This window comes from Corella eumyota, chromosome 4 (genome assembly GCF_963082875.1).
Source record: "Corella eumyota chromosome 4, kaCorEumy4.1, whole genome shotgun sequence".
In the NCBI taxonomy this organism is placed as follows: Eukaryota; Metazoa; Chordata; class Ascidiacea; order Phlebobranchia; family Corellidae; genus Corella; species Corella eumyota.
In genome coordinates this window covers 5,615,126-5,629,433 of record NC_137493.1, presented here as the reverse complement: position 1 = coordinate 5,629,433, position 14,308 = coordinate 5,615,126, and the positions used below count along the sequence as shown (strand labels likewise).

General features: G+C 29.6%; 2 protein-coding genes across 2 annotated transcripts; one reads left to right on the top strand and one right to left on the bottom strand.

Annotated features, from left to right (window-relative positions):
- Nucleotides 1-1,673: 1,673 nt before the first annotated feature.
- On the top strand, nt 1,674-12,593 carry LOC145750076 (uncharacterized). The gene is made up of 22 exons (XM_082566011.1): nt 1,674-1,965; nt 2,149-2,238; nt 2,741-2,845; nt 3,088-3,199; nt 3,395-3,544; nt 3,778-3,920; nt 4,350-4,443; nt 4,593-4,629; nt 4,942-5,009; nt 5,206-5,346; nt 5,453-5,528; nt 5,786-5,879; nt 7,968-8,100; nt 8,328-8,439; nt 8,584-9,187; nt 9,557-9,793; nt 9,940-10,103; nt 10,211-10,287; nt 10,476-10,597; nt 10,960-11,108; nt 11,178-11,381; nt 11,469-12,593. The coding sequence occupies exons 1-22, from the start codon at nt 1,861-1,863 to the stop codon at nt 11,983-11,985; spliced, it is 3,534 nt and encodes a 1,177-aa protein (XP_082422137.1). The 5' UTR covers nt 1,674-1,860; the 3' UTR covers nt 11,986-12,593.
- LOC145750077 (uncharacterized) lies at nt 12,525-13,457 on the bottom strand. Its single transcript, XM_082566012.1, has one exon. The coding sequence runs from the start codon at nt 13,223-13,225 to the stop codon at nt 12,902-12,904; it is 324 nt and encodes a 107-aa protein (XP_082422138.1). The 5' UTR covers nt 13,226-13,457; the 3' UTR covers nt 12,525-12,901.
- Between the last annotated feature and the right edge of the window lie 851 nt (nt 13,458-14,308).

The following is a 14,308-nucleotide window of genomic DNA, read 5'->3' as shown; positions in this document are numbered from 1 at the left end:
ATAAAAATTGTCTTATTAAGTATTTGGTTTTAAATTAACAGACAGTAATCCTATATAAACAGCCAATGCGATTGAGATTTTATTCCATCGCTTGTGATCTTATTCCGTCGGTTGTGATCTTATTCCGTCGGTTGAGATCTTATTCCGTCGATTGTGACCTTATTCCGTCGGTTGAGATCTTATTCCGTCAGTTGCGATATTATTCCCTTGGTTGCGATCTTATTCCGTCGATTGTGATCTTATTCCGTTAGTTGCGATCTTATTCCGTCGGTTGCGATCTTAATCCGTCGGTTGTGATTTTACAGCCAACTTGAGATAAGTCTGATAGGAGAATCTTATAGCAGTTTTTATTTAAATAAGTTTAATATTATTTTCACTATGGAAGCAATTACTACTGTGATGCTATTCTGTCAAAGTTTTTATTCATTTGAGTTGATATAAATACGTTAGTTGTTCAATTCCTAAGTGATACTATTCTTGTAATGATTTTGTTACTGGCTTTATCTAATTACGGTAAATGAAATTTTATTCCTAGAATATCTAAATCCGTTTATGATCTTATTGATGGCATCCGTGGAAACACTAGCTTTGATAAAAAAAATTATTATTAAAATCACTGGGGGTGGTGCGCAATATTTAATATATCAACCATGTTACGACCAGTAATATTTTAAAGTGACTTTGCCAATAGTTAAAATTAAGAAACAAAATATGGTGTTAAATATTAACAAAGTGCTATGGCTTTAATAAATCGCATTTAGCAAAATAAAAAGGCAGTTTTTTCGGAATAATAAAAAAAAAACAATCTTCAAAATCTTGTGGTTTTTGTGTTGCAACAATATCACCAACATTCAGTGGTGTTTTTAATGGTAGCTTTTTAAATGGGTTAATGTAAAAACAAAAACACGTTTACATGGTTTAACTCAACAATATCTATCAACGAAAGTTGTACAAATATTGCTTGAATTCGCACAAAATCGATGTAGGTTGGTGTGTGAAAAATGCTACTTTCTCAACCATAACGAAAAAGTAGTGTTACACGGCGTGTCAAATTTTTTACATTGGTTACGAACAATTTACTTTTAAATTTTGTATTATTCTCTATGGGATTAGTGCGTGACCATTATCTTGAATATTTTTAAAATATTGATTAATTACCGTTGATACATTCTACTTGATCTGTCTGTCTGTAGATGCTTAATGTTTTACCACTTAAATTATATTTTGCTGAAGTGGTACATGTGTTGATTTTAAATTATAGATATATATATAAATATATGTCAGTAACAGTATGCATGCATTTTAAAGTAGAAACACAGTCTAGTTTTATATCCAGGCTGTCAAAAGCCAAATATATTAGGTTTTTTAGCCATTCTGCAGTTATCAGACTATGTTATTAAAGTCTGTAGTGGAAAACTATAATCAAAATCGTTAAGCATTCATAAACCTAATAAATTTAATATAAATTTGAACTGTCTGACTGTTTGTCTTTGTTGAACAACGTAATTGTTCTAAGGTTACACTAATATTTTAGTTTAAACATTAATAAGTTAATGCATACTTATTATGTATTCATTAAAATCAAATAATATGTGTTTTTATGGAATAATATGATTTAGTATTTTTACATTTTTGTTATGTTTTAGAACCGTAACGATTGCTTTCGACTAGTTTAAAGGAATAAAAGCATGATTTAGTTTGTATTTATTTAAAAATAAATGTTAATTAAAAAAATAACATTTTGTTTTTAATTTTCTGATGTGTTAAGTTTTGATGCTTAAATATGTTTTTAGTATGTGTAATTAACTTATAATTAAGTGTTGTTAATGAGATTATTTTAAATAACTGATGTAGAAAATTATGTCCGAGTTAGTGTGGTACCTAAACAGTGGCGATGGAACAAAACACAGACTTCCCAATGAGATGTTGTTCGTTGGCAGAAGAGATTGTGAATTAATGCTAAAGGTATTTTTTACGCAAAAGCATGCATTAAATATATGTATAGGCAAAAAGGGAGCTGTTCTTAAAACATTTGGAAAGAATAATCTTTGTCAAAAATTTTTTTTTTGAGGTTGCTTATAATTTTTTTAAACACTTTTTATATTTTGGTAATTTGTTGGTGTTTTATTTATTAAATTAAATTTTTAGTCAAAAAGTGTGGATAATCAACATTCGGTGTTAAATTATGATTCAATCCAAGACAAATTTCGAATAAAAGATTTGGGAAGTGTGAATGGGGTAAATATTTAGTTGTTTACATATATATATACTATATTTTATTTAAGGTCAAAAGTTCTTCACAAAAAAAGAAAAATCTTAAAAATATATATAGGTCTATGTAATTTTTTTTATTTATAGTCTAAAATTTTATGGTAAATAAAGGTGTTGACATTTAAAAAAAAATTTAGTGACATGTATATTTGTGAGATTTACTTTTAAGTTAAGCAATAGCTTTCTATTATCTATTTTATTAATAAAAGCTTCCACGGTTTGTGCCCATTTACTATGTCAACACAGAGTCTTCAATGAAACCGAACAAAAGAAATTTTTTGCTGTGATGCTAAGATTCGTGGCCTTAAGTTACTATTGTTGCCTTTTTATTGTTCTCTGCTGTGGATTACTTTAGTTAATCTTTGATTTAAATGAAAATATTACTTTCAGCACGTTAAATTAGAACCCAAATATAACGCTTGATGTTTGCTTTTGCCCCGATTTCTAAAATTCGAATTTGTTTTTGCAGACATTTGTAAATGAGACCAAGTTACCTGCCCAGGTCTATATTACTTTAAAAGATGGAGACTCGGTTCGATTTGGACATGACACAAAAACTTTTAATATTTCTAGGGTAAGTTTTTTATGGCATATTTGCTTAAGGAAGTTGGCAAATAGTTATAACATGTAAGGACATGTTAATTGCTATAGCAGACAGGTTGACCTATGTAATCTATAGCAATTAGTTATAGCTAGGATATAATTTAATAGGGGGTTTACTGCATGTTTAATAAAAAAATACTAAAAAATGTTTTGTGCCTTATTTTATAGTTGAAAAATGTTTTTAAAGTAAAATGATTTTTTTTATTTTTATAGGTTGTTAGGTTAATTAGAAGTAATTCTTCAACAAGCAGTTTGTTAAAGAAAAAAGTTCAGAGTTCATCTTCTTCTAGTAGTAGTAGTAGTAGTAGTTCATCATCACAATCAAGTAATTTAAAGTTATTACAAGATAAAAGATTTCTGATTACGCTGACTTGTACATATTTAAAAAATTGTTTTGCTGTAGTTGCACAATTGGAAGGGAAGTTACTTTTTTTGTTTAAACATTTTTTTTTAAAACATTTATTAAACAAAAATGTCAATAACGTTGTTTACTAAGCTAGTGTTTTATTTATTTTTTTAGAATCAACATCAAAAACGGCATCATCAGTAAAGAACAAAAATAAGAAAGACCCATATAAGTTTCAAGTGCCCACAAAAGAAAACAAAGACAAAATTTTAATGAAGGATAATCAGCTTGATAAAATTCCTACTAAAGAATCCTCTAACTTAGGTATTACAACTATTAAAATTTTTATATATTTTTTAAATTAAACTTTGGTTGAATGATATCTTTTATTGCATTATGTTTGTAGATTAGCAAAAATATATAAATTAATAATGAATTAGCAAAAATATATAAATTAATACTCTCTGTTTATAATTTTATTTACTCAGCTACAAATGTAACTTAAATATCATTACAGTTAAAAAATATAGTAAAATATTTTTTTTGAATTAATTAAGTATCACCGCGCTCGGAGAGCAAAAAATCAGGAATGTCATTCACGGTTGATTTCGGTGGAGAAAAACAGAATGGAGACAAAAACCTTCAACACTATGCTTCGATGAGAAAAAACAACAATAAGAAAAAATCAGCGGAAGATATGGTAATTAGAACTAATATCTCAGTTTATAAAAAAAGTTTTTAAATAGTAATTTATTTTAACTAGTAAACATAAGGCAATATAACATGAACTGCTTTGTTTGTCTTTGTTTTGGCAGTTTTATGGGTTTTATTGTTATATGAATTATTTACAATTTCTATAAAAAGAAATAATGTTATTAATTTGGCATTAAAATTTTTGCTTGTATTATAAATTAAAACACATTTTTTTCTAATTCCATAATCTTTCTGTATTTTAATATAATTCTAAAGTGGTTCATTTTCTTAAAATATCCATTATTATGTTTTATATTACACTACAGACATGATTTTAATTTTAAATATTTATTAACTATTGTAGTTTTTTAAGTAATAACAAAATAATTTTTTTTATTAGTTAAAGTAATTTTAATTATAGATATTTTATTTACAGAAAGAAGTAACCAGTTCATTAGACAACTGGTTTGCAGTTAACCAACCAACCAGAGGGTTGGATACCATTCCTAATAAACAGGTCAAACGAAATGGTAAGAAAATGCTCAGATAATTTTACATATTATTGCAATATTCTTATCTATAATCCGAAAATTTACAATTTTTTAAGTTTTATTTTAAAAGTGATTTTTAACTGTTGTTACACAGCTATTTTGTTAAATTTAGTTTTATTTTGGTTTAGATGCTAGGAATGAAAGAAAGAAGTCATCGTCTAGTATGTAAGTTATTTTAATTGATCCCTCCCCTAGAGATATAGTTAATGACATTTGTATAGTATTAAATATCCATAACTATACTTATCTTAAGAACCTGTCATTTTTATATCACAACCAATGTGATTTCTAATAATATTTCTTATTAGTTTTTAATCAACTGTTGACAATATCATCTCCGGATAGTTTATAATATTTAAATAGTTTTACAACTTACTGAATTTTAGTTTTGAAATGGTTATCTTATTAGATTATTTTATGTAGATATTGGATTTAAAATTTTCTTATTTTTAAATTTTTTTTTATGTTTGATTTTAGAGCAAATTCCAGTGTAAAGAATAATTTAAAACCTACACTTAGCGGATCTCCATTAAAATCTAAGTCTAGTAAGTAAATTACATTACTTGATATCTAAATACATAAAATAAAGCAATTTTTAAAAAAATTTAAATTCTTTGTTTGAAATAAGAGCTTAACATTTATTAAACTAGTTAGTTATTGTTATCGTAAGATATATTATTATAGTTTTAACTTTACAACCAAATCTCAATTTATAACAAAAAATATAATTTTATTTTTCAGGTTCAAAATTAAGTTCTCGATCATCTTCAGTTGTAAGTAAGCAAGCCAGTTTTCAAAAATCAACTTTAACATCATCTTTAAAGTCAAAATCATCAGTGAAGGAGGATAAAAAGAACATTTCACCAACAAAAAAAGGAAATGGTATATACCAGTAAATTTTAAGTCGTTTTATTGTATAATAAAACTAAAATAATTTATGTTTTTAAAATTTTACATTTCTTACAAAAATTTTGTTTTTTCATTCTAGAACGAAAACAGAAAGCGTCGAAAAAATCAAGTAGCAGCAGCAGCAGCAGCAGCAGCAGCAGTAGTAGTAGTAGCAGGTATAAACTGATTTAGTTTAAATTATTACATAATTCTAATCATACAATATTGAATACATTATTTCTCTCAATTTTTTTGATGAATTTTAAGTAATATTGAATCCATATCTTTGATAAACTAAAATTTAAAATCTTATATAATTTCTTTTATAAGCAATGAAAATAAAACTCAGAACCTCATGTAATAGGTGTTTTAACTTTTTGGCCATGGTGTGGGTTAGTTATTGTATTATTGATAATTGTATTTTTAATTTTAGTTCAAGTTCGTCAAAGCCAAGTAATGCTGGAACCTACACAATAGAAGATGACAAAAAAGAAAAAGAACCTTCTGCTGGAGCTGACCTTGAGATAGTAAGTTTATATTTATTTTTTTGGGCTTAAATGGACAATTTTGTACTGGTACCAATTGAAATGATTGGGTATAGATTTTTATATTATGTTAAGGGTTTAAACAGCAAAAAAATTAGTTACATATCCTTTAAACTGGTGGTTATAGGGTAATTTAGATATCTTGACTTGACTTTTGTATTAGGTTAAGTAGGTATACAAAAAAAATAAAGTTAAAAAGCGTTTTATGAAAGCAACTATATTTGTTAAATAAATAGTATTATAAATCTAAGAAAGCAAATCATGAATATACTCCATTTTCAGTGCCTTTTATTATGTGATAAAAAAATTACACAAATACAGTCACTATATGTCGCCATAGATTTAGATTAAAAAGATATTCTATCTGCTCATCTCAGATGTTATACATACTGGATACATTACATCCTCCCTTTTATGTGTAAAATTACAGAGGACAGGTGTATTGTGATTAGTTTACAGTCAACACAAAACTGAAAAGATCTCCAATTACATAAGACCCTGTATCCAATGCCTGTGACCTATAATCCAAACTCGATCATATTTTATATGATATGGGTATTAGAATCTAGGAAACTGTGCAAAGTGGGTTGAATTTTTAACAAATATATCTGGTTCTAAAGAATATGTAAGAACTAAGTTAACAAATATAAAAAAGGTATTTATAAAATAATTCAAGGAAAAAGTTATAGTTATTCAGAAAAATAATATTTGCAGAAATTTGATCAAATATTATTTTTTGTTGAAGTAAAAAATAGGTGTTTAACATTTGGCAGGTAACAATAAACCCATTGAGTTTAAGATTAACCTAATAAACACTTTTAATGTAAAGTAAATTTGTAGTGTTGAAACACAAAACCAACGGGGCTTTTGAATTCGGTAGTTCCAATTTTCTTTATTGATAAGGCTATTTTTCGTAGAATATTCTTTGTTATGTGTGTTCAAATATAATGTGAATTGTGCAGCATAATGTTAAAAGCAAATTTATTTTATAGGTTTAACTATAAAGCAACATTTATCTGAAAAAAAAAGGAAAAAAATTAAAAAATTTTTTTTAATTGTTTTAGTGTAAGGTATATGAAATACAAAAAAAAAAGTTTTATTTTATCAATTTTTTTATTTAATGTTTTTGGGCAGGTCAGTACTAGCTAGTCTCAGTTGTTCTAAATATTTAAACAAAATGATGTATTGCTCTATAAATAAATATTGAGAAAATGTATTAATAGAAGATCATTATTTTTTATATGTGTACACTTTTGCGGACAGGATATATTTCAAAAGAAAATTATCATTTTGTGAATTAGAGTATAATGTAGTTCATGGATTATTTTGTAAATATTTTTGGTTGCTATGTTAATTCAAAGAGCTCTCTTGGTAAAAACAGCAACAATTAAATTTTCATTTTTGTTATTAATTAAGTGCTCTTAAATTTACTTTCAAGATTAGCGATAAGATAATATTTTTATTGTTATGACAACTTAGAATTATGACAGCCTTTTGGTGTGAATTTTTCTTATTGTTTAGTAACGGTGGCCAGTAAGTAGCATACTTAAAACTAAAGTGTTGTCATTATAAACCAAAGCACCTTGACACAGAAAAGTGTTTGATTTTTTTCTATACCTTTAGTGATTGATTAGTTATTTTTCCACACAGTAATCAAATATTGGTTTAGGATGATAAGAAAGCAGATATAAATAGCCAAGTTTAAATGTGCGTTAACTGAACTGTTTAAATAGGCAGTTGGGGTAATTTTAGTAAATATGATAACTAGTTGAGAAAAGGTTTGCTCAGTTTTTACTTCTATTACATTTTAAATATAGATTTTAGTATTTGGTCTGTTTTCAAGATTTAGGCAATTTTTTAAACTTTGCCTTTTGTAAGGGCGCGTGCAATACATAAGTAATCAAAGGTAAGAAAGAATTTAAACAGGATTTTACTTAAAATTTGCTAGAAACAAAAAATCAAAGTTTAGTTTGAAACAAGAACTTAGCAATAACTAAAAAAATATTAGCCTTTTGTTAACCCTATGTTAAGTACTCAATTTTATTATAAAATTATTTTTTTGAATTTAAGATTGGTGGGTCTAGTGTTGATGCAACCCAGTTGAGATCAAGTTGGGTAAACGAATGGGTTAACCAACACCAGCGAGTGACAGACAGCAACACTAATTTGAACGAAGGTGTCAACAACACTGAATTAGAAGAAGGTTATTACAAAAATATTTTAAACAGAATTTTTCTTATTTACTTGTACATATTAAAGGAATCATTAAAACTGTTATTTTTTAATACAAATAAGAATTTTAAAAAAGTACATAAAAAATATTGCATACATAAAAAAGTACATAAAAAATATTGCAAAAAATTTTGCAAGTTGTACAAAAAACCACAAGCCATGTTTTTGACATGTATGTAAAATTCTATTTCCTAACAGACAAAATGAGCAGATCAGGATCTGAAGGACAACGAGTGAGAAGATCACTTCCTGCTATACCTCAAAGTGCCGTCAAAACTATACAAGAACGACAGCGAAGATCCTCGCAAAGGTAAATTTGCTGTTTTGTGATATTCAAAGTGTGTAATTAAAATAAGAATAGGTCCTGTTTTTGTAAAAGTATCTTTATGATTACATAAGGACAAAGTTTTGTTAATTATTGTGTAATTATTAAATAAACATTAATATTATTTAGTTCAAGACCCAAATCTCCTATTGAGGTTCATAATTCTGGTAACATTGCTGAAGTTGATGGTAATGACACCGCACCTCAGCCTGATCTTAACATTTCCATGACACAAAACAATAAGTCCAAACCTCGTCCTGACTCAGCGAAATCTACGATCAACGAAAAATATTTAGTGTCTAACATTGAGCCCCCTCTTGTGGATATTCTTGCTCGGAAATCCAATGAGGCTTCTTTGAATCATCGTTCCCGGCGACCTCTTTCTGGAAAAAAATCTTCAATTCATGACACAGTTGAAGAAGAGGAAGAATCAAGATCTACATCCTCTTCATCAAGTGATTGTCAATCTCTGGAGCCCACTCCTCTTCTTAGATCAAACAGTTTTACGAAGATCAAACCTAGTGTTCCTATCACAAGTCTTCCGGATGCTACCCTTTCATCTTCTCCTCCTCCTTTGCTGCGCTCCAACAGTTTTACTAAAGAAACTCCTGGGATCTCCCAAAGTTTGATACCAAAGATTTCCTCGGAGTTCAGTGACTCCTCGGAGTTTTCTGGAGAAGCAATTGTAGATGACAGTCTGGACACCACTCTTCTAATGCAAGAACATGACAGAGTAAGTAATGTTTTTTTAAAATATTTTCTATATTTGCTATAACTTTTGTATCATGTAACACAAATCCCAATGTGGGAATGTTGACTTCTCGGCCTAAACATAAAGTTATATCAGTTACCTTAACCTTGGTAGAGTTGTTTGGAATATTATAGAATACAATTGCCTAAACTGCTTATTCAGTGTTGGTTCAGCAGGATTTTATATGTTTATAGCACTTTACTCGGGCGCTACAGCAAAAAAAGGGCGCTACAGCAAAAAAGCAGTGGGTATCGACCCCAGAACTACATGTAGTGACCCAAATGTTCTGACCACTACACCACATTGCTGGCTTAAAGGTTTAACTTTATTTTAAAAATTTATTATTTATAGGTTATGTCTAAGATACGACAAACAGTTTCCTTGGATGAATCCAGCACAGTTGGTTTAACGAACGGACACACTGACAACAAATACACAAGAGCAAGTCCTCGTAGAGTAATGAGCGAAAAAATCAAAAACAGATCGACAAATAGCAGAGTAAATGTACAACCAAAACAGACTTCTCGTTCACCTAACTTATCTCGAACTAAAAGCGATGTTTTTGGAAGAAGATCACTAAGTTCACAAGTAATATTAGATTATTTTTACACAAAATTGGGTCTTAATACTAGATGTAAACTATATAATATAATTTGTGAGTTTTTAAAGGCAAATTTCATTATATTTCCACATAAAATAATTTTGTCGAATTTTTTAAAACTTTTTTATTTTAGACCTCGACTGGGCTCTCTAGTGACACTGAGTGTGTACGTCAACAACAACGAAGGTCATTAGGCTCGAGGATGAATTCTTGTTCAGACAATGAAAGTTCTGGGTTAAGGTTGAACAGAACCACTTTGTTGAGACAAAATAAAGCCAAAGATGCTGAGAAAAATAGGTATTACTAGCTTTTGTGAAACAGAATATAAAGCTAAGAATATATCAATAATATATTTAAAATACTTACTGTTTAGGTTTTAAATTTTTTGCTTTATTTTTGTTTAGAGTCAGAATAAAAGAATCGGTCAGCAGTTTACCTTCATCTCCAAAAGCTTATCACCAAAACAAAGAAAAGAAAAAGGGTAAAATTTAAAAAAACATAAATATTGCAAACTTCCAATAGAACATAACTAAATTAAAGGCCTATTAATTTAAATGAAATACTGATAAGCAATAATTTAAATGTGAAGTTCTGTTGTTTAATTTTTCTGCAACAAAATTAAATTTAAAAAAAAACATTTTTTATAAAAGATTTTTTATTGCGTATTAGTGCGAACCAGTATGGAAAGATTAAACGAATTATCTAAACCCCCAGCAAGAAGAATGTCATCCAGAAATAGTGAAACTGAAACATCAGATGTTGAAAGTAGGACAACAACAAGTCGAAGAAAAGTAAATTTTGTTCGGTTTATGGAAAAATTTAATCCAAATATTTTAACTATTACTGCTACATTTATAACCGGCAGAATGTTGTTGTGGCCAAAACACTTGGCTTCACTACATTATGTCATGGGTTATTCCCCACTGCTTTTATGCAGTAGCGTTCTAGAATATTTTATACTGCCAAATGCAACTTAAAACTGAGGGTGTTTAGGTCGTGAAGTCGACCTTACCACATCGACAATAAATAAATAAAAAAAAAGTTTTCAGTTTTTTCTTTGTATTTAAATTTAAGCTAATAAGAGTGTTAAATCGTACTTATATTTAGTATTTTTATCAGGATCTGTTACTTTAAACTGTTTATTTTTTTACAGCTCTCTAGTGCACCTGCCGGTGGCACTCGACGACGTTCAAACATCACCAGCGTTTCCATGACAACCGACAGTGACGTCAGCGCCATCGAAACACACAGGACAGCAACGAGCTTGGGGACAAGAATTGTTCGCAAAAGTCAAAACACAAAGTACGTATAATTTATATTTTAAATTAATTTTTTGAGAAATTTTTAAAAGTTATAACTATGTCGAAACAGCAAAAACTCGCTCAACAGATCGGGAAGCTTGGACCGCGAAACTTACCGGAATCGACGTCATTTTTCCCGCCACAAATCACCGGGGTCAGTTAGTTCCGACTGCGCCTCTACTTCCGAGTCGGAGTTGGACTTGGACGGGAATAATAATTTTCAAGTTATTTCTTGTCAGCATCAACTGCCGAGATCGACCTACGTTAATAACAGGCAAGTTTTAAAAAGATATTTTTGTTTTTTTTACTTCAAAAGTTGAAATTTTCTGATTTTACTTTTTTTTACAAATTTGGTAATTAGGTCGCCGCCAGATGGCGAAATGAGCGACGAAATTGCTCGAGCGAGTCACGATTTGGCACGTGACTTGCACTTGCTTAGCACCAGGGACGACGTGACGTCATCCACAGACTTGACAAGCATGACGTTACTGACAACGACTGCCGCGCCTTCAGAAGCGGATAGTTTGGACCCCAAGCCGAAAGTTATTCTCTCCCCGCCTTCCAGTCAGGCTTATTCCCGCAAAACTTGGGGCATCAACGGCGGTGTAGCGCTAGACAGTCTCATGCTATCAAACGTGTGTGCTTTGTCGGCTCGCTTATGCGCCGTGGCTGACAGTCTTACCGGTAAGGTGTCCATGCTACACGGTGGCTCGGCACCGTACGATATATCCAAGTCTCAAGTACCGCTTTTACAGCAAACTGGTACGCAGGAAATGGCGACCATCGTCAATAACCTGCGACATGTTGAGATGCAATTATTACGAGCTGATAAAATTATTGACCCCAACCAAAAACTTGAAGATTTAGTAACGAACTAGTATTTTCGATAGGCTCCTATGCGCTTGTACTACACTGAGCATAACACTGTTAACTGTATGTTGTTAAATCATTGTGAAACACTGTGCTTTACCTTCTCATGAAATTAGGTTTATTTACTTCGGTTTATAAGATATAGAGTGTAAATGACAGTTAAAATATATGTTAACTAAGTGCAGCTAGTCTTCAAAAAAAGCCAACGATATATTGAGTTTAGAGTTATATCTCCAATAGCCTTAACAGTCCACTAAAACCTCTTTATTTCTTATAGATTATTAACCTACGATATTTTAATATGCTGTCATTTATAAGTTGTTTGTTAAATCAAGTTGCATGCAAAAGTTCATTCGTGCCAAAGCAAAAAACACTAAAGATGATGCCTTAAATTAAACCTGTGTGTTCATGAAGTAATGCTGTTGGTGGCCACATTTTTACATGAAATGTTGAATTTTAACACAAAAATGTATTCGAATTGTAGCCTTTTCAACTAATTATTTTTGTACATAAGATATTATGAAATATTTTTTTACCAAATCTTCAATTTATTTTTCGTTCAGAATTTATTTTTTATACCAATGAAATTTATGCGAAGCAGAATAAATACATTATAAAAATAGAATTTCCGTTTTCGAAAATATTTAATATAGATTGAATATAATATAGATTTCTTAATAAACATTACACTACTTATGAAATAATTTTCAAAAAGTCATCATATAGTAATAAAATATATGTATATTATAGCAGGGCTATAAGAAAACTTGGTAACTACTATATTCACATGGCTTAAACAAAGTAACGATGCGGTCAAATCGAAATACATTTTAGTTTCATTTTAAAAATTAAAAAAAGTAAAAGCAAGAAGGCGAAAAATACAAATTTCTTGTTACATTGAATATGTCCATTTTAATAATTTTTTTAAACTCTTGCCATCGACTGTCCCATGGCAGTACCAGGAACAACTTCTCTATTGTCTTGAATAATTGCGCAAAAAGGACAAAGCCAGTGCATTAGACAGTCCATAGCCCCAGAGCCATCGATGCCCCTTTGTTCTCGGATTTTTCCTCTAATAATCATACCAGCAATGCAGCGAGTAAAAAAGTAGGCTGCTCCACATGTTAGGCAATCTTCTCCGATCGCCTCGGCAGTCTTACCAAACGTGTAACAGGGTACAATATAGGTGGTAATACACACACCCAGGTTGCCGAAGCAGTCGCATAGTCCGTACTGAAACTCAGCCATTTTAAATTAGTTTATTTTCAATGAGCTAAAAAAGACAGTTAAAGTCAAATGGTTTAACTTTTTGTACATTAAAGGTTTGCTATCAAACTTAAAAAACCTAATAATCAATTTTCAGTATTCATATATTTCTAAAGTAGTTCGTAATAAGCATTTGCAAGCCGGCGCAACAGAATAACATATTTAAAAAAATAGATCTTAGATTTATAATTTTAAGGTTTCTGCCCTGTTTCTAATCCTCGGTAACTATTCAGCGAACTAACGACAGATACGTTGTTATGGGTCGTCGCATTCTAAATGTTGTTTTGGTATCCTAGCAACCTTTGTTAGGGATTTAACGTACAAAGCAATGTGATACGTACTATAGAGTTTCGTCTTCAGAATGAAAGTAAAATGAAGCCAGGCCGAAGGTTTGGCTCTGTTATTATAAACTTTTTAAACCCAATACCCTAAACGTTGTTAAGAAACACTGTGTTTTGTATTATGGCGTTCTATTGACTGGAATAAAGATATGGCGTCATTTGTTTTGCGAGATAGGACACTTAAGCGTTTAACTTTTTTTTTATAAACAAAATACATTATGTACAGTATTAATAAAATGGATTTTTAAAACTTTTGTGGTAATTTTATACAATTTAAATAAACTATATATATATTAAACAATTTTTAATGTCATGAATGCCAAATCAGTTGAATGGTATTTAAATTAGGTCATTGGAAACCTAATACCCATTTCTAAAGTGAAGAGCTCACGCTAAAAAAATTGATTTTAAATCAATCTATAAATATAAAGGAAACTAGTTTATTTCCTAATTCGGTTTGATGTATTTTTAATCTTAATTTAAAATTTCAGTGAAAAAATAACACTACAACTACTAAAACTGATAGTTTTATTTTGTCGTCTAATTGCCCGCCTTTCAATAACAAAAAGTTTTAAAAGACTAAAATCTCACCAAAAAAATAAATCTATCCAATGTTTTCTTTTCGCATTCTATTAATAGTTGCTAATATAATTTTTTTAGGTAAAAACGTGCGTTGTTTGACAAATTAGAAACATCAAAACAGTATGATCGATGAGCCCCTCTT

Bases quoted from the DNA above. Each gene is read 5' to 3' on its own strand.
- LOC145750076 (XM_082566011.1), top strand. From the start codon at position 1,861: ATGTCCGAGTTAGTGTGGTACCTAAACAGTGGCGATGGAACAAAACAC. The intron at 1,966-2,148 runs GTATTTTTTACG...TTAAATTTTTAG, and splicing joins ATTGTGAATTAATGCTAAAG to TCAAAAAGTGTGGATAATCA. The intron at 2,846-3,087 runs GTAAGTTTTTTA...TTATTTTTATAG, and splicing joins AAACTTTTAATATTTCTAGG to GTTGTTAGGTTAATTAGAAG.
- LOC145750077 (XM_082566012.1), bottom strand. From the start codon at position 13,225: ATGGCTGAGTTTCAGTACGGACTATGCGACTGCTTCGGCAACCTGGGT.